The sequence below is a fragment of the Pezoporus wallicus genome, unplaced genomic scaffold (genome assembly GCF_028554395.1).
Source record: "Pezoporus wallicus isolate ANWC-B61680 ecotype Strahan unplaced genomic scaffold, APGP_CSIRO_Pwel_v1 contig_4309, whole genome shotgun sequence".
Lineage (NCBI taxonomy): Eukaryota > Metazoa > Chordata > Aves > Psittaciformes > Psittacidae > Pezoporus > Pezoporus wallicus.
This window is the reverse complement of record NW_026638191.1, coordinates 2,951,617-2,968,799: the sequence shown is the minus strand read 5'-3', so window position 1 is coordinate 2,968,799 and position 17,183 is coordinate 2,951,617. Positions and strand designations below refer to the sequence as shown.

General features: G+C 51.9%; 2 protein-coding genes across 2 annotated transcripts in view; one reads left to right on the top strand and one right to left on the bottom strand.

The window, feature by feature from the left end:
* Positions 1-233: 233 nt before the first annotated feature.
* On the top strand, positions 234-10,185 carry CYSTM1 (cysteine rich transmembrane module containing 1). The gene is made up of 2 exons (XM_057409896.1): positions 234-481; positions 9,725-10,185. Exons 1-2 carry the CDS (start codon positions 253-255, stop codon positions 9,829-9,831), a joined length of 336 nt encoding a protein of 111 aa, XP_057265879.1. The 5' UTR covers positions 234-252; the 3' UTR covers positions 9,832-10,185.
* A 2,580-nt stretch (positions 10,186-12,765) lies between these two features.
* Positions 12,766-17,183, bottom strand: part of PFDN1 (prefoldin subunit 1) — a 32,013-nt gene continuing 27,595 nt past the window's right edge. The window contains exon 4 of the mRNA XM_057409895.1: positions 12,766-12,978. Coding sequence (XP_057265878.1) covers positions 12,895-12,978 — 84 coding nt within the window. The 3' untranslated portion in view covers positions 12,766-12,894. The remainder of the gene's footprint in view (positions 12,979-17,183) is intronic.

The following is a 17,183-nucleotide window of genomic DNA, read 5'->3' as shown; positions in this document are numbered from 1 at the left end:
GCTGATACGTGATTGGAGAGCAGCAAGTCACTCTGCTGTGTCACTTGAAAGAAATCACTTCAACTCAGTCTATGGCCCTGTGATAGGGTTAAAAGATAAACTCTCTTTTTTACTCAGGTATTTTGAGGTCTGTTTCTCACACTTGAGAGCAACCTGAAATGGGGATTGCATGGTCATGGATGAAGCAGACAAAAGCCAAACCAATTCTTGTGTTTGTCTTCCTTCTTCTGCAGGACAGATTCTGCATCGCATATGAACTACGACAACCCTCCACCCTACACCGGCCCGGGCCCCACCGCCCCATACCCACCCTATGCACAGCAGCCAGGTGGTCCTCCTGGCCCCTACCCGGGCTATCCTCCTGGACCCACCGGGCCCTACCAGCCAGGCCAGCCGGGTTACCAAGGCTATCCCCAGTATGGATGGCAGAATGCTCCTCCACCTCCAGGACCAGTCTATGCAGATGGGCCTAAAAACACAGGTAAGCCTGGCAGCTGTGGTGCCATGTCATCATGACCCTTTCTGGCTTGTGAAAGTGTGAGTGCATGCTGACCTTGACACAATGTGGTTACCAGTGTCTGACCCTTGCAGGGATAGGGGAGGTGGAGGCTTGCTTGAAGGAGTGATTGTTGATAGCCTGTTTTCCTGCTTGCTTTTGTTGTTGCGTCTCTAGCAGTTCTCTGGCTGTTGGAAGATACTGCTGAACATCCTTAGTGCTGGTAGCTCAAGAGAATCCTTATGCTGAGCTTGTTATATATGCTTTCTGCTGGCTTTATCGAAGAATCATAGAGTCATAGAATGGTTTGGGTTGGAAGGGATCTTAAAGCTCATCGAGTTCTAACCCCTACAAATGTACAGTTCCTACTAAATTAATGGTCATCAGTTTTCGTGAGCCCATCAATATCTGTCCAAGTGATATATTGGAATCGTTCCCGGTCTTCTGCTTTTTTTCTGAAGCTATTACTGTTCCGTGGAAAACCCCAGATTTCTGAGGAGGGGAAAGGGGACAATGTAACATCCTGGCAGCTAGCTGCTCCAGCTGTGTATGTACTCAGTATGGTATGCTGGTTTACTCTGGTATCCATGACTCTTATGGGGCTTGCTGCAGCCCTTGGTGCAGGCTTGAGTTGTCAGAGGGCAGACAAGGAGATTACTAAGGGACCAGAGCATCTTTATATGAGAAGCTGAGAGAGGAGGGACTGTTCAGCCTGGAGAAGAGAAGGCTCAAAGGGGCCTATCCAGGTGTATAAATACCTGATGGGGAGGAATGAAGAGGGAACTGACCCTGCTTAAGCAGGGTAGTGGACTCTCTGATCTTCAGAGATCCCTTCCAACCTCCACAACTCTGGGATTCCGGCAAGGTTGGTTTGAGTCTCTGCCTTTTCCCCATGGAAAGTGTTGGATTTACCTTGGGGTGTTTTTTATCTTGCTGGCAAGGGCGCTTGCCTAGAGACCAAGTTTATTCATGTCACTGTTTCACAGGCTTCGCAGGTTGTAAAATCTCTGCTCATACATCATGGGGATGTAACTCGCCCCCTCAGCTCTTCAGTGATAAAAATACTCATCCAGGCTGGGAAGCCAGGAGCCATCATCACCTCTCTTCCTCCACTGCAGTGAATATCACAACAAACTCTTCTGGAGAAGAGCCTGAAGTACCTATAGCTGTTCTGGCTGCCTTGGGCTACCAAAAGCTCCCAAAGAGGCTGTTTTGCAGGAGGGAATGTGGGGAGCGCTTCTGTAGAGGTGCTGTCCAGGCGCTGTGCTTTAGATTGGAGCTCTGTCAGGAGGGAAGGGAGAGTTAGGATTTGTATGTGCTGCATATCTGGCATGGTCATGAACAGACTAACCTGGGTGTACAGAAATGAGACTGACATGTACCTCAAATCAAAACCTAAGTCACTGCTTTACAGCTGCGTGAGGCACTGGTACTTCAGGTACTGCTGCTGTAAAGACTGGTTGATAAAGTGGGTATTGAAGCTGACACAATGGAGAATTGTCAGGACTCAGACAGTTCCCCTGAGGCCTCTGCCACTGTACAAAGCTATCTTTTGGCCGTTGCACATTAAGGTCGTTCTTCACATACTGTTGTTGCCATGGGACATGGTGTGATTTAATCTAACAATTTGTGGCCTGTCTGGCCCTTGGAGAAGAAAAAAAACCTCATGTAGCTCACTCTTGAGATGATACAGGGAAACAGCTTAAACTTAGTGCTGGTTTCATCCCTCATGCTGCAGAAGAGGTCATGAACCACTGAGCCTTGTTTCCAAGGCTGCTGTTACGGCCTCCTGAGGCTGAGCAGCACTGGGTATGTTCTGCAGCCATATCCTGCAGCCATGCATCTCCCCAGCAGCAGCACCTGGCCCTCTGCATCCTCAGAATGTGAGAGCTGTAAGCCTGGGCCGTATTGTTCTGTCCCTCTTGTTGGGGTCATGCTTGGCAAGGGTAGGTAACATCTAGGCTGGAAAGAGGAAGTTATTACTGTTAAGGCAGCAATGACTTTGGTAGAAATAGATGATGGAGGATGTAATCTTTTCAATATGACAGTAAATAGGGGCACATCTATAAAGGCTTGTTGGAGGAAAGTGGAGTCAGAACAGCGCTGAACAAGAACAGGTATATTCCGCTCCAGACTGTGTAGGATTAGTTAGCCATGGTGAGGGTCTGAGTTGCAGCTTGTGGTTTATACATGAAGACAGTGCTGTTGGCCATATGACTTCCATGAATTACAGCCCTGTAGAAGAGGGAGACTGGAGGTAATAATGGCAGCTGGTTGTTCTTTACCCCTTCTCCCAGCACAGATGGAGTCCAACGTGTGCAAGCTTGCACCTCCTCAGTCACCCTAGCTGCCTCCGCACTGTTGGGTGTAAAAGGTCTTGAAGCCTATGTTTTTTCCTCCAGGTGGAGGAGCAGTGAGCCAGAGAGGCTCGGTGACTTGCTGAGGTGGCACACACAGCTTCATGACTATGGGTTTAGGTGTTTTGATAGCTGGGGTTTGGGCTTGCCCAGGCTACCAATAGCAAAGTCTCCAAAGAAACAACACCTCTTGTATCTTGCAGGGGCTAATAATTGACTTGGCCATCAGAAATAAACAACCTGACCTTTACCTACAGAGCTGGTAATTTATATGTTGAGCCTGAGGGATGTTATCCTTCACAGTATCTGATTCAGCTTTCTATCTCTGAACTGATTTGTGCTGATTTCTGTCTGCATCTTTCCCGCTGTGTAAACCAAAGGATACCTTTTGTCTGTGCACATGAAGTCTGACCAGGCATGAGCTTCTGAAAGACCATAATCTGCCATTTAGTGTCACACAGTGGTTTGGGTAGGTAAAGGGAACTCGTCTGCAGTAGAACAAGGCTGGGAAACACACACAGAAGAAGGACAGTGCCTGCATGGAGCATAGTGTAAGGAGGCAGGCCTTGAGCAGCAGGGACTTCCTTTGGAGGAAAAAAATACCTCATTTCCCCACCAGTGTTTTCATTCCCAATTAATTTGTTATCAACGCATAAAGAAACCACAGCATCTGGTGACTGGTCAGCAGGTGCTTTCTTGTCTATGTAAATTAGAGGTGAAATGTAATGCAGTTGATAATGGCATGCTTTAAAAAGAAGTGGAATGAGCCAAAGTATGATGTGACAGTAATTTTGCAAGCACTGGCTGATGTTAGCAATTTGCCCAGTTTAATCTCCCCAGCCCCCCCTGCTAATACATAACAACGTAATGGGTGAGGTTCTTCCCTGCTGTGCCAGAGGGCACCAGGCTCTGTCAGCAGCCTTCCTTTCCCCCAGCCCAGGGCAAACAGACCTCAGTGCTGCATTTGACCTATTGCCAGCAAAGCTGGCTCTGATAAGAGTAATAGTCACACTGATGCTGCCTGCCTCCTAATGTTTGGCCAGCTGCAAGAATGAACAGGTCACCTAGACACAGTCACTGCCTTCTGCTCAAGGAGTGGATTTCTCCTCTATATGTACAAAGGAGGGGATGCTAATCACTCCGTTTAGGCTGTCTGGTGCCTTTCAGTGGTTACCCCCATGCTTCTCAAGCTGTGTGAAGCTGAGCCTCCCTCAGCAGGTTATTTGGAGGGCAGCATGTAGCAATTCCAGCAGGCCTTCTCTCTGTATGTTGACCCTTTCCAAGCATTTCCATTTAGGTTAACCCTCAGGACCTGTGACTCCAGACAGCTGGTGTCCTGCCAAAGAGAGGTCTCACTTGGCAGTTGTCCTCTTATAACTGTGTGCATTAAAACCTGCTGTGCTCTCTCCCCCAGGACTGCTGTATCATACCTCCCTCTGTCCCTGCCTTGTGTCAGCTCACTGCACAAACAGTGGGGGCTGTTTGCTGGCAAACAGTGCTGTCCTGGGGCTGATATCTGACCTCACCTTGGCTGCTTTTAACCCCAAAGGAGGGGATAAGCTGGGAAAAGCCCAATGCAAAGAAAAGGATTTCAGAACTAAGGTCCTGTATCTGAAAACCTGCCTCAGACAAACTGGGTAAACCAGGCGAAGGCTGGCTCCATAGCAGACCAAATTGAAGGCTGCTGTTCTAGGCAGTCCTTCCCAGTCTGGGTGAGAAGCAGCTGCTGTAGAGCCTTTTTCCAGCACCGCAAGTGCTGCACAGACTGTGGTACTCGAGGAGGGTCTTGCTGAGTAAACACCCTCTGTGGCCTTTGCTTTAAAACTGGACTTTGTTCCCCCTGTCTGTTACACAGACCACTCTAGCAGGACCCTTGTAAGACTGAGATTTTGTTGAGTAAATCCCTTCAAGCCAGGTCTTGTTTAAATCTAGGACTGATGCTGATTTTCAATAAAAACACTTGAGCTGAGGAATGTGCTGTTCTTAGCCCTGCAGTTGACTTGGTGGGAAATGCCTCCTTGCTTGAACAGTAAATGAAGATTTCACTGATTATTTTTCTTTTTAAGTTAGAGGAAATTCTCAAATTCTGTAGCTTTGGGAGATCTCTGCATCTGCTGCAGTCTAGAAGAAAACTCAAGGGTCTGAAGCCCTGAATTACTGTACTGTTGAGCTGGGGAGAAGCTGATTTCTTAATTGGTGCCTCTCTTGTACGCTTTCTAACCTGTATGATGGGGATTATAGTGCTCTGGAGAGCTGACTGATGCAGAGACTCGAGTACAACATAAGGTATGCCTTTCTTCTACAAGGAGTGCCTATAGCCCTGCTTTTTAGTGATGTTAAATCTTCCTGGGCACATCTATACTCCATAAATGCTGATAAGTAGCACTGCCATCATCTCTAAGATCTCTGAATCCCACCCCTTTGTGTTTGGGTGAGGAAACTCGCCTCTTCCACAGCCCTGAGCTCACTTGCAAGAACATCTTCTGCACTGTTTATGATCAAACCTAACCCATGCTTGAAGCACATATGATATGTGAAAGGAGAATGGCTTTACCCTGGTGTGAAATGTGGCCAGTGCAGCGCTGGTTCTGGAAAGTTCTCACTTGGCACACTGGCATGGTAATTTCTCTGCAATATGTTGCCTTTTAGCTCCCTGAAAGCTGAAACAGCTCTCTAGGGTGACTGTGAGAGCTGCTCAGACATGCGAGAACTGAGGGGCAGGATGTTTCATAACCTGCTGAATATAGTCATGCGGCCACGGAGGAGGGCAGGCTTGATACCAGCGTGGGTCATTGTACGTTAGTTGCTTCTGCTTGAGTCCGGGCTGAAATCTGGGCTAGGTCTGCAGCTATCCCTGGCAGAGGGGATTTGCAGGCGAGACCACCCTTACTCACTGACAGCTTGCTTCCTTTCTACTTGATTTGTGCTCAGGTGCTCAGAGCTGTTTGTGTTTAGAGCTGCGGATTGTCAAACTTGTTCTGAGTGTTTTGCAGCTTTGGGAGCTTTTTTGTTTGGAAGTAGGCTATTGTGTTTCCATCTGGCTCTGGCTGGTATCTGTTTCAGGAGCGTGCTAAGGTATTTCCTGAAATCTGAATATGGTCTCTGTAGGGACTGTGTGTACAGTGAGAGCCTCAGCGCAGGAAGGAGTTGGGGGGCCTGGGAATGTGACATGTCAGGCATAAAGCTGTTAAGCATGAGCAAATATTCCCAGAGAGGAGAGGGAACAATGCAATGCCTTTCTTGCCAAGGGAGTTAGATCTCATCTGCACCCAGGCTCTGCCCTGGAGGTCTTGTGGGTAGACAGCAGCCTTAGTGGCAGCTAGTGTGAAGGTTTTAGTTGAAGTCCTCTGGTCTCTACTTCCCGGTCATGCATCTCTTCTTCCGCATTTGCTGCCTGCTTGGGATCTCCTCCAGGACACGTGGCTGTCCCAGAGGCCAGTGCTGGGTGTTCCTTCCTCCTGCAGTGCTGGATCTGCAGACCTAGGGTGTGCATCCCAAAAAGCAGTTCAGAAACACTTGTTTTCTGGTCATTGTCCCATCTGCGTCCCTTGGCTCCTGCTCATTCCCTTGTTCTGTTGCTCACTTTCCCTTCTCTGGCCTTCATCCTGAACATGAAGATTTTCCAAAGGAAGGACTTAGGTAAGAATGTTTGGAAGGTAGAACCAGATGCACAGGCTGACCTGACTTACCGATCTGCTGCAGGCAGCACTTAACCCTGGAAGAAACTATTATTAAAATGGTGGTGTGCAGTTTTAAGCAAGACTTCTTGCTGCCTGCACAAGTGGAAACAAAGCTCTTGGTGCTTGTGATAAAAACCACTTTATTCACAGGTGGGGAAGGGCTTTTTGGTTCTTTCTCTGCTGTGTGCTTCCTCCCGGACAAATGACTGGTATTAATGCTTCTGCTCTGAGCTTCTGAATGAAGAATATGAAGAATACTTCTGCCATAGCTGTGACTTTGGCAAAGAGCTGTTCAGATACCACAGGAAGAGTTTTGGTCTGCAGGAACAGTGCTTGGTGAACTGCTTCCTGCTGCTGCTTCTTCTGTGCCCCAGGCCTTGCCTAGTAGCTTACAGCAGCTAGGAGTGCAAGTAACCTGTTTGCATGTGAGGTGGCTCTGTGCTGCACACAGGTGGACCTAAAGGAGAAGTAAATTTCAAGGCCTAATACTCTTCCAATACCTAAAAGGGCTACAAGAAACCTGGAGAGGGCCTTTGGACAAGGGCCTGGAGGAACAGGACAATGTGAATGGCTTTAACCTGCCAGAGGGGAGACTGAGATGAGCTCTTAGGCAGGAGCTCTTCCCTGTGAGAGTGCTGAGGTGCTGGCACAGGGTGCCCAGAGAAGCTGTGGCTGCCCCATCCCTGGCAGTGTTCAAGGCCAGGTTGGACACAGGGGCTTGGAGCAAGCTGCTCTAATGGAAGGTGTCCCTGCCCATGGCAGGGGTTGCAGCTGGAGGAGCTTTAAGGTGCCTTCAACGCAAACCATTCTGTAACTCTAAGACTTACTGCTTTTCTCTTGCCCTTTCACCTTTGGAAGAGGAAAGTCCGTGGAGCTGGCTGGTGCCAGGCTGGGCTGACCCAGGGGTGCACACACCTCGCTCCTCCCCGTGCAGCTGAGCCTGCACCTTGACTTGCCTGAGGTGAGCTGTTGCTTGCTCTCTACCTCCATGTCATACCTGAAATGCCTATGTAAAGAGCCATGGCACCCAGTGGCATGGAGCAAATGAGGGCTTGCAGAGCTTGAGGGCTCTCAAGTGCCATCGCTGTTGGCTTTCTGGGGGGCTCCTGTGTGGATAAATTGGTACCTTAAAGGGAGATTTGTCCCTGGACAGCATGGGCTGGTTCTGTCATCAAAGCCTTTTAGACCCATTAAAGCACTGCGATAAGGAGCACTACAGTCTAAGGTCACAATACCAAACCAGGTGAAAAGTGCTGCCTATGCCTTTCCCTCATGGAGCTAATGATTAACGCATCAATTAGGTATGAAAAGAAACAAAATGTGTATGCTTAAGATAAAGCAGACTATGCATGAAATAACAAGGTATTGTAGTATTTGTTTTAAAAACAACGTGGGAGTTATTTGCACTGGGTTGCACGGGCTGGTACTGTGTGATTACAGGGAGTGCAGCCATTTTGGGGGTAAGCATGATTCATTGTGTGCTATGCTCCTTAAGGGTGATTAGAAGCTGGGAGGGTCTGCTCAATTTACTCCCTCTCCCATCCTGTTTCAGAAAAAGCAATGGAGGCATCAAAACTCAAGCCTAACCTGAGTGCTGCTTGTTGCCTCAGGGAAACAGCCCTTGTTTCTCTTCAGTATCAGACCACCAGTCCCAAAGTGCTAATGGGCTTCTGCCCATGGTGGCAAGGACCCTTGCATGCCACAGGAGGTCTTTGGAGCATCTGACCCTGGGCAAAAGAGAGATACAAAGCAGCTAATGAGGTCCCCAGTAAGGCTCACCACAGCAAAGTGGGTGGCTTTAGTTTGGAGACATTCAGGCTTCTGCTAAGGACCATAGAAAACCAGTGGTTACCTTAACTGGTGTATTTTGGGTTGGGGTTTTGTTGGTAAATCCATTCTAGTAGAAAACCAGATTTCTGTTTATGGAAAACTTCTGGTTGAAGCAAGTTGGGAAGATCTTGGGTAGATTGTGTCAGTTACATGTTGAGCAAGGCTTCCTAACAACATGATTTTGAGAGGTTTGAGTAAGATGCCTAGGGTTTTGTTATGCTGTCTCTTACTGTGCTGCTCACAGGGGATCTGCTGCATTTAAAGTAGCCCTAATGCATAGGCTGAAGGAAGGTGCTAACATGTGGCTGAAGGTGCTAACATGTGGCTGAAGGTGCTACCATGTTCTCTTGATTTCACTGGGGACTTCTGTGTAACTATGTTGAGTGCTTTGAAGCTGACTTTCTGCTGCACAGTGTCCAAAATGAGAGGACTGGTGTAGGATGTCTCCAGCTTACTGAGAAGCTTGGCTGGGAACAGTTTATCTAAGCCTTCGTTTGAACTGGTTTTTGCCCTATGCACTTTGGCAGGTGTAAGTGAATGGTTGACCATCTTGATCTGTTCTGCTTTTATAAGAATAAGCCCCACACACAACTGGTTTATGTGGAAAAGGTTTTTAGCATTAATGCTGTATGGCTATGGTCATGGTTATGGTTATGCATATGGGTATGGTTTAGCATTAATGCTGTATGGCTATGGTTAAAGTTTCTGGCAGTTTGTCCGGTGACAGCCGTCTCTTCTGTCCTAGCCCTGTTCTGACTGGGCTGCTGTGCCTGCGCATCAACCGGTTCAGTGCAGACCTTTCCAGCACAGCCTGGCGGTGGCTGTGCTGAAGGTGCTGGCAGGGAGGAGCGGTGCCTGCTGTGACCCGCTGGTGCTGGAGGCAGCATCCGACACGAGCCACTGAGCGAACACGTGGTGGCAGTGCCCATCTCCCACCGCACAGCCCCGTGTTTAGGAGAGCCATTTTGTTAAGTACTCCATTAAGCGTTTTGTAACAGCACTTTATACATGCTCTGAACGTGCTTTGTAATTATGTCCTCAACAGGTGGCTCTAGTTTAAAACTTCTGATGGGTTTAAAACATCTAAAAAGCATAAATCATAGAATCCCAGAATGGTTTGGATTTGAAGGGACCTTAAAGCTCATCCAGTTCCAACCCCCTGCCATGGGCAGGGACATCTTCCATTACACCAGGTTTCTCAAGGCCAGGTTGGACGGGGCTTGGAGCAACCTGGTCTAGCGGAAGGTGTCCCTGCCCATGGCAGGGGGTTGGAACTGGGTTCCAGCCCATTCCATGATGTGGCTGGGTGCTGTGGGTGTTCTGTGCGGCGCTGAGGCTGATGGAGCTCTGTGTCCCTGCAGTGTACGTGGTGGAGGAGCGGCGAAGGGACGACTCCGGCGAGAACGCCTGCCTGACGGCGTGCTGGACCGCGCTGTGCTGCTGCTGCCTCTGGGACATGCTGACCTGACCGCGCGCAGCCGCCTCCAGAACCTCTCGCTGAGTGCTATGCAGGCTCCCCACTCCTGCCCTAACTCCTTTCTGTTACTGTAATCAACACTCTGCTTTGCACAGCCAAGAGTTCCCGTCTGTCAGTCCTAGCGCCTTGTTGGGATGGGGGGTGCACTTCTTTATTTTAGTAAAGGAAAAAACAAAAATCCCTTTTTAACATTTCTAAGACTTTTGTTGTAACTTTGAAGAATGTGCTAATGGTGTCTTTCAGCCAAAGGCATTCCTATGAAATGTATATTTATCAGTTGAAATTTTCCTAGTCCTAGAGATGAAGACGTACGCAATAATTAAAGCCAACAATTGATTTTCTTCACCAGGTCCTGGCTGTTTCACTCAATGTGTCCCGCAGAGGGTGTGCTTCCCCCGCTGCTGCCTGCTGCTGACTGCAACACCAGCGATGGCCGTGGCTTCCAGCAGCAGTTGGTGCCTCAGCCCCTCGCAGGGGTCTGGGCTGGGCACCTCTGGCCCCCGTTACCAGCATCTGGGGGATTCTTTGCAGCATCCCAATGCATGAGCTGTGGGAGCACAGTGGGACCAGCTGTTGTGGGATGCCTGTGCCTGGCACCCCGACCCCTCATCCTCCAGTGCGTAGCGCAGCCGGGTTTTCATCCCTCTGCTCGTTCGGGGCTGACCCTGTTTTGAGCAGTGATCCACCATCTATAGGCTTGTGGGGGGTGAGTTAATGGGGAAGAAGAAACAAGGCCATGGATTAATTTAGTGCTGAGGATTTAGAGCTGAAGCTGTTTTGTGGCATGCCTGGCCAGAAGAGGGATAAAAAGCTTGTATCCGTGGCAGAGAGGGGAAACTTGCTGCTTGTCACAACCCAGCTGTGCACTGCCCTGGTTTGCTCCTATCCTCCTGCCTTGGGAGCAAAACTGATCTTGGTAGACACACATGCTGGCTGTGCTTTGTGCTGCTGCAGATCCCCTGTCACCTTGTACCCTCTGGAGCAGGGCTTCCCCGGGAGCTGCACTCAGCATTCACGTATGGTGTATCCAGCCCCCCTGAGACCTGGCAGCAGAGGGAAGGGTGGCCCGAGCTGAGCTGAGTGAGGAGTTGCACTTGTCTGGGTCCGAAAGCTCTTCCTGTGCTGCAGTGGATGCAGCAGCTCTGCTCACCTGCTCCTGCATGGGCCTGGGCCTAGCGTCAGTGTAGGGACAGGGCTCAGCTGTGAGAGGTACAACAAATCACCACAGGCATTGGACCTGCAGGTGCCTGTGATGGCTGCCGCTGCCCCTGCCCGGTGTCACCAGGTGCCCTGCTGCAGCACTCGGCAGCCAGCCTGCCCCTTGGCCCAGCACAAGCAGCACTGGCAGTCTTAACGGTATCTGAGGGTTCCGGCTGCCACATCACGAGCTCTGCTCAGGCCTCACAAGCGCTTTGCTGGGTTCTTTTGCCTGCTTTAGTCTGCGAGTTCCCCCTGGGGTGGTGCCGCTGCCTTTGGCACAGCCCAGGCACACTGCACGCCTCCGATGGGTCTTGGCAATGCTACTGTGCTGCTCTGGCTGGGTGGTTGAGGGCCCCTCACAGCAGCCACGCCTCAGAAGCATTCAAGCCCCTGGCTAAGGGCTGAGCTCAGCTCTGCTGCTAGGCTCCTGAACGGTCGCGGTCACCTCCTGGCAGCTTAGGGCTCGGAAGGGTGGTCCCCGGTGCACCCACCTTGCGGGGAAGGGTAAAGGTGGGGTGTTCAGCTGGGCCCATTCTCCTGCCTGCCTGGCTTCCCCCTCACTGCAGCCCTCATCTCTACACAGTGCTCTGTGAGCCCACCCCCCTTGGCTGACCCCAGGTATGGCTTTGCCACGTATGAGCTACCCCAGCCCTGTGCAGCCACCTCACTCACACCCACAGCCAGCACAAGCACCCGGTGGCTGCAGTCACACACCCTGCAACGCCCTGTGCTCCGTGCCACAGGGCCTGACCCTGGTACATTTCGCACACTTCATCGGGAAGGGCTGCAGAGGTGCAGGTGAACTGGGGAGCAGTAAGTGTGGAAAAGCAGCGAGGTGCAGGCATGAAAGGACGGGTTGGGTGTAGATGACCGGCACTGTCCAATTGTACTGAGCGGCTCTCAGGCTCTGTCCTGGGTGAGGGCCCCCACTGTGTGTGTGCAGGGGTGAGTGCACGGGGGGGATCAGCACATGGGCCCCGGTGTCCATAGGGCAGGTGTGCGAGTGCCACTGAAGATGAGACCAGAGCAGGCAGTGAGGAGGTGACGGGATCGGAGGTGAAGCGGGTGGCAAAGGGCCAGCCCAGAGCACAACAGAACCCATGGGCAAGAGAGGAGACATCCCTGAAGGCTCTATTTCAGCTCAGCCAGGAGCAAGGGAAGGAGGCGGCCGGGCTGGTGCATTGCAAGCACGCAGCACAGGGTGGCACTGGCCTTCCATGAGCTCGCTGCTCCACGGGGCTCTGTCAGGCCGGGTGCAGGGAGGGAATCGGGGCTGTTACTGCTGAGGCACAGCCAATGACCACACGCATTGGACCTGGAGGTGCCTGCGATGGCTGCCCCTGCCCTGCCTTGCCCTGCCTTGCCCTACCAGCCACTCCACTCCAGCACACAGCAGCCAGTCTGACCTGGGTCCAGCATCAGCAGGCAAGAGCTCTGGGCTCCTCAGAGTGAAGCGGGATGCGCCAAACAGCGCTAACCCAAACCCCAGCACCTGCTCGTCTCTCCATCAAATCCCCACAGGCAGAGCAGACGCTGAGGCGGCAGGCAAGCACAGAATCTCCCCTCTGGCAGGTTAAAGCCATTCCCTGTCCAAAGCCTCTCTCCAGGTTTCCTGTAGCCCCTTTAGGCACCGGAGCTGCTCTAAGGTCTCCCCTTATGGAGCCTTCTCTTCTCCAGGCTGACCCAGCCCAGCTCTCAATCTGTCAGTAGAAGTAGGAATGGAGCCCAGGCTTCACAGCGATTTTATTGGAGCTGCCACAGGAGCACACACAGTGGGCAGCAGTGACCACGCTTGGGTAGAGGTGCCCAAAACCACTCCAAGGGGGTCGCAGGAGGCCAGTGGGAGCCGCACGGTTACTGTGCCCTTCTTGCCATCAGCATCTCCCGGATGTTATCTTCTGCTTCCTTCACGCTCCGCTCCAGGTACGACTTCTTCTGCTGCAAGGTAGAAAACCCAGAGGAGAGTTAAGGCTCACCCTGGTACTGACTGCACGGACCTGCTGCAGGCAGCTTGCGGAGGGCACGCGTGTCCCTGCACGTTTCCCAGGGCGAGGACAGCGGTTATTCATTCCCAGAGGCAGCCTAGAAACGTTAATGTTTAGCCTCTGCAACACTTATACAGCCTTTGAATTTTGTTCCCTCTGAACCCTCCTCAGAGCTGCTGGGGCCGTTCCAACAGCAGTGCTGCAAAAAGTGGGATACGTTAACCATAGCAAGGAAGGAAATCAAATCAGATCCTGTAGGCTTGGAGCCTAGAGACGAATTAACATGCTGAGGCCTCCTTATGGATTCAACAGCAAAGTCCTTTTGCACTTGGGTAAAAAAGGCTCTTTTTTCCCCCAGCTGGGCCAGTTTTCTAAAACCAGACCCTCCTTTCTATCAGAAATTCCCTGGCATCATCACCAAATACGTGTGTTTCCTTAATCATCTTTAATTAGGAGAAGCTTGGCAGGGAAGCAGCCCGAAGCTGTGCATCCCAAGATAGGAATTCAGCACACAGCGTTTTTTCCTGCTCGTCTGGGTGCTCCTAGGTGACTGGAAAAATCAGCACTTGGCTCTTTTGACTATTTTCTCTGGGTTTCCAAACAACAGACACAACAGTCTCTGGTGAGGCCAGGCAGGCAGAAGACGCTGCTGGGGGAGAATGGGCAGCCCTTGCTCTGGGCACCGATCTCCAAATGCATTTGGTTGTGAGCTGGGGGGGGGACCCTTGGGGAAGATTCCCAGAGCTGGGCTTGTGGAGAACACGGGGAGAGCTCCACAGAGGGACCCGTGAGAGAGCAGAGCAGCACCCATGGGCGCAGGCTGCAGCCTTTATCCAAGCACACACTGGCCTCCATGGACCAGCAGCCTCCTGCTATGGGGGGTGTGGCCAGGGGGCTCATGAGCCAGAGGACACAGGCACTGTGCTGGCGACAGGCAGGAACTGTGAAGCTGACCACAGAATCACAGAATCATTCAGGTTGGAAAAGACCCTCAAGATCATCACGTCCAACCATTCCCCAGCACTGCCAAGGCCACAACTAAACCATGTCACTGAGGCCCTCATCTACATGGTTTGGGAGCACTCACAGGGACGGCGACTCCACCACTGCCCTAGGCAGCCTGTTCCAATGCTTGATCATCCTCTCTGTGAAGAAATTGAAGCTTGAGGCCATTACCTCTTGTCCTACCAGTTGTTCCTTTGGAAAAGAGACCAGCTACCTGCTCTCTCCATCTTTTCTTCATCCTCCTTTGATGCCCCCTGACAGCCTCCCCCTGACTCCTGCAAGCCCCCTTAGCCCCGAAGGGAAGTTCATTAGCACAGTTCTGCTGCCATCACTCCCCCTCGGCTCCCTCACAGCAGACTGCAGTGACACATCTGTGCACTCAGCTGAAATGCCCGTGCCATGAGGACATCCCTTCCAGCCCCAGTTCTGAACTGCGAAGGGCTTTTATTCAAACAGTGAAAGCTGTTAGCGACAACGAGGGCCGTGGGTACGGCAAAGGGCTCCTTGTCCCTCTCACACGGTCCCCAGGCACAAGAGCTGCTTTTCAGGAGCTGCAGGGTGAGGAGGCAGCGTGGGTTCCTGCTGCCTGCAACCCGCTGACGCATGAGGGCTGCTGCCACTGCCCCAACAGACAGCAAAGGGGTCACTGCCAGGGAACTGAATCCAGGGGCTGCGAGCAGAGACAAGTCCCAGAAATCCCGAGTGGGTCTGAGCTCCTGCTCACTGCACTGACTGCAGAGTGGCATCAACGGAGCTGACTTCCACACATTCATTACTAAACCATTATTCTTTAGTGCAATGGAACTAGGCTATGAACAGCTCTGCCCTTCTGTCCTCCACACTCCCCCTTGTGCCCACCAGGCTGCAAGAGACACTTCCAGAGTTAGGAGGCCATGCTGGTGACCATTTGAGGTCCACACTGACCTGGTGCTGAGCAGGAGTGCTCATGGCTATGAGCAGCGATCCACAATGCCCACTCCTGCACAGTACCATGCTCTGCCCTCCCTGGGTGCTTGAGCTTCACAGCTCATAGCAAAGGGATGTGGTTTAATGCCATTTCTTTACTTAATCACCACCTGCAGCCTCAGGCAGATGAGGATTCAGGGAATCTGTATATCCCTCAGTCACTCTCCTTGGTCACGTAATTTCTGGGGCAAAAGGATCTGGGCTGGTCCTGATGCTTTTACTCCTCCCTCCCAAAAGTAGCCTCCAGAGAGACTCATCACTGAGCTCAGGGAGTGTCCCGTGAAACCCTGCACCCACAGCTGGGGGGATACAGGATTCCTGAGCGATCCTGCACAGTGACAGCCAGTGATGCAGAGCCAGCACAGCCACTGGCTCCCACCCAGCAGCTGGAATCATGTAGGAGCAAGGAGCAGAAAGCCGCGACATTTTCCAGGATGAGTGGCAGAAGCGAGGTGTCCCTGCCCAAGGAGCTGGGCCTCGGTTTCTGCTTTGGTAATCCCAGGAGAAAGAGCAGGAGCTTGCGTGCAAACTCCTCCTCACGGTGATTACTGGGGTCTAGACAGGAAGCTCTGTGTCTCCCTGCTGCACCTTCCCAGGGAGCAGCGCTGTGAGCAAGCGGCTGACACATGCTGCCTCCGCACTGCTGGAGGCTGTTCTGGTCCAGCCAGACTTGCCAGGCTGGTGGGATCTGTTCCCTGGGAGGAACACCATCAAGGCCTCTTCATCCCCACCTCCAAGCTGCCCTGAGCTCACATGCTTTCATTTGCTCTCAATTTGCAGCCCTGGTTAAACCTACATCCTCTGACCCCATTTTTGGGCCAGCCCATGGCTGCGAGGTTTTAGCTCTCGAGTTTGGCAAGGCAGGAAGGAGGAAATACAAAGAGGAGAGCATGAGCAGGCAGGTCTGTCAGCTGATGGTTCTGGCTGCAGTGCAGGGCCAGTTCAGAGTCACAGAATGGTTTGGGTTGGAAGAGACCTTAAGGCTCATCTAGTTCCAACCCCCTGCCACAGGCAGGGACACCTTCCACTAGAGCAGTTTGCTCCAAGCCCCTGTGTCCAACCTGGCCTTGAACACTACCAGGGATGGGGCAGCCACAGCTTCTCTGGGCACCCTGTGCCAGCACTTCAGCACCCTCACAGGGAAGAGCTTCTGCCTCAGAGCTCATCTCAGTCTCCCTTCTGGCAGGTTAAAGCCAATCCTGCTTGTCCTGTCCCTACAGGCCTTTGTCCAAAGCCCCGCTTCAGGTTTCTTGTAGCCCCTTTAGGTACTGGCAGCTGCCCTAAGGTCTCCCCGGAGCCTTCTCCAGGCTGAACTAGGCCAGCTCTCTCAGCCTGGCTCCACAGTAGAGGTACTACAGCCCTTGGAGGACAAGGACTTGCAAGAGAAGTTCCTCCTCCTGATTTGCAATTGCCACATCTGCTTGCTAGAGATTTATTCTAGAGTGTTCGTGTGCCTTATCTAAGAGGCACAGCTTGTGATCACTGCTCAGTTGGGGCAGTGAATGCACCCACTTCGCCACAGCCTTTGGAGGTTTCAGGAACGCTGGTTTGTTTCCACGACAGCTATTCCCATGCAGGGAGGAAGGACCTGAGTTGCAGCTCCCATCAGCACACCTGAAGCCTCTCCACAGCAGAGGCGAGGAAGCAGAGCCAGAGGCTGCATTGAAAGTGGCTGAAAGCATGTGAGAAGGCAGGAGGATTTGCAGTTACACATTTTCAGGGGGCAGCACGCTTCACACGTACTCTGAAGTCAAGCCAGCTGCCCTGCTTCACCACAGGACAAGCTTTTTCACCCTCACTTGCTTCCACCACAGGCCACACTCTGGTCCTCATCCAAGACCTTGTGTGTGGTGACAACCCTCCTGCCCCACTCTGTCTCCGTACAGGAAGGATGGTGCGCCCTGCACTGGGCCACAAGACCAACACACAGCCATGCAACAGGCTAGTGAGGTCTGGGCCATGTGCAGAGAGCTTGTAGGGTGCAAAACTGCAGAAGATGCCCCCAAAACGCCAGTGCAGTCAATGCCTCTCAACCTTTAGTTTTGCAATTCCTTTAAACTAATCCTGCTGCCAAGAGCAGTCACCTTTCCTGGGCAGGAATGGCTGCAGTGCTTGGGAGCAAGACAAACCACAGCCTTGATGAGCTGTCTGAAAAGTAGCCCAAAAGGAAATATTCTCACCTCAGTA

Bases quoted from the DNA above. Each gene is read 5' to 3' on its own strand.
- CYSTM1 (XM_057409896.1), top strand. From the start codon at position 253: ATGAACTACGACAACCCTCCACCCTACACCGGCCCGGGCCCCACCGCC. The intron at 482-9,724 runs GTAAGCCTGGCA...GTGTCCCTGCAG, and splicing joins AGATGGGCCTAAAAACACAG to TGTACGTGGTGGAGGAGCGG.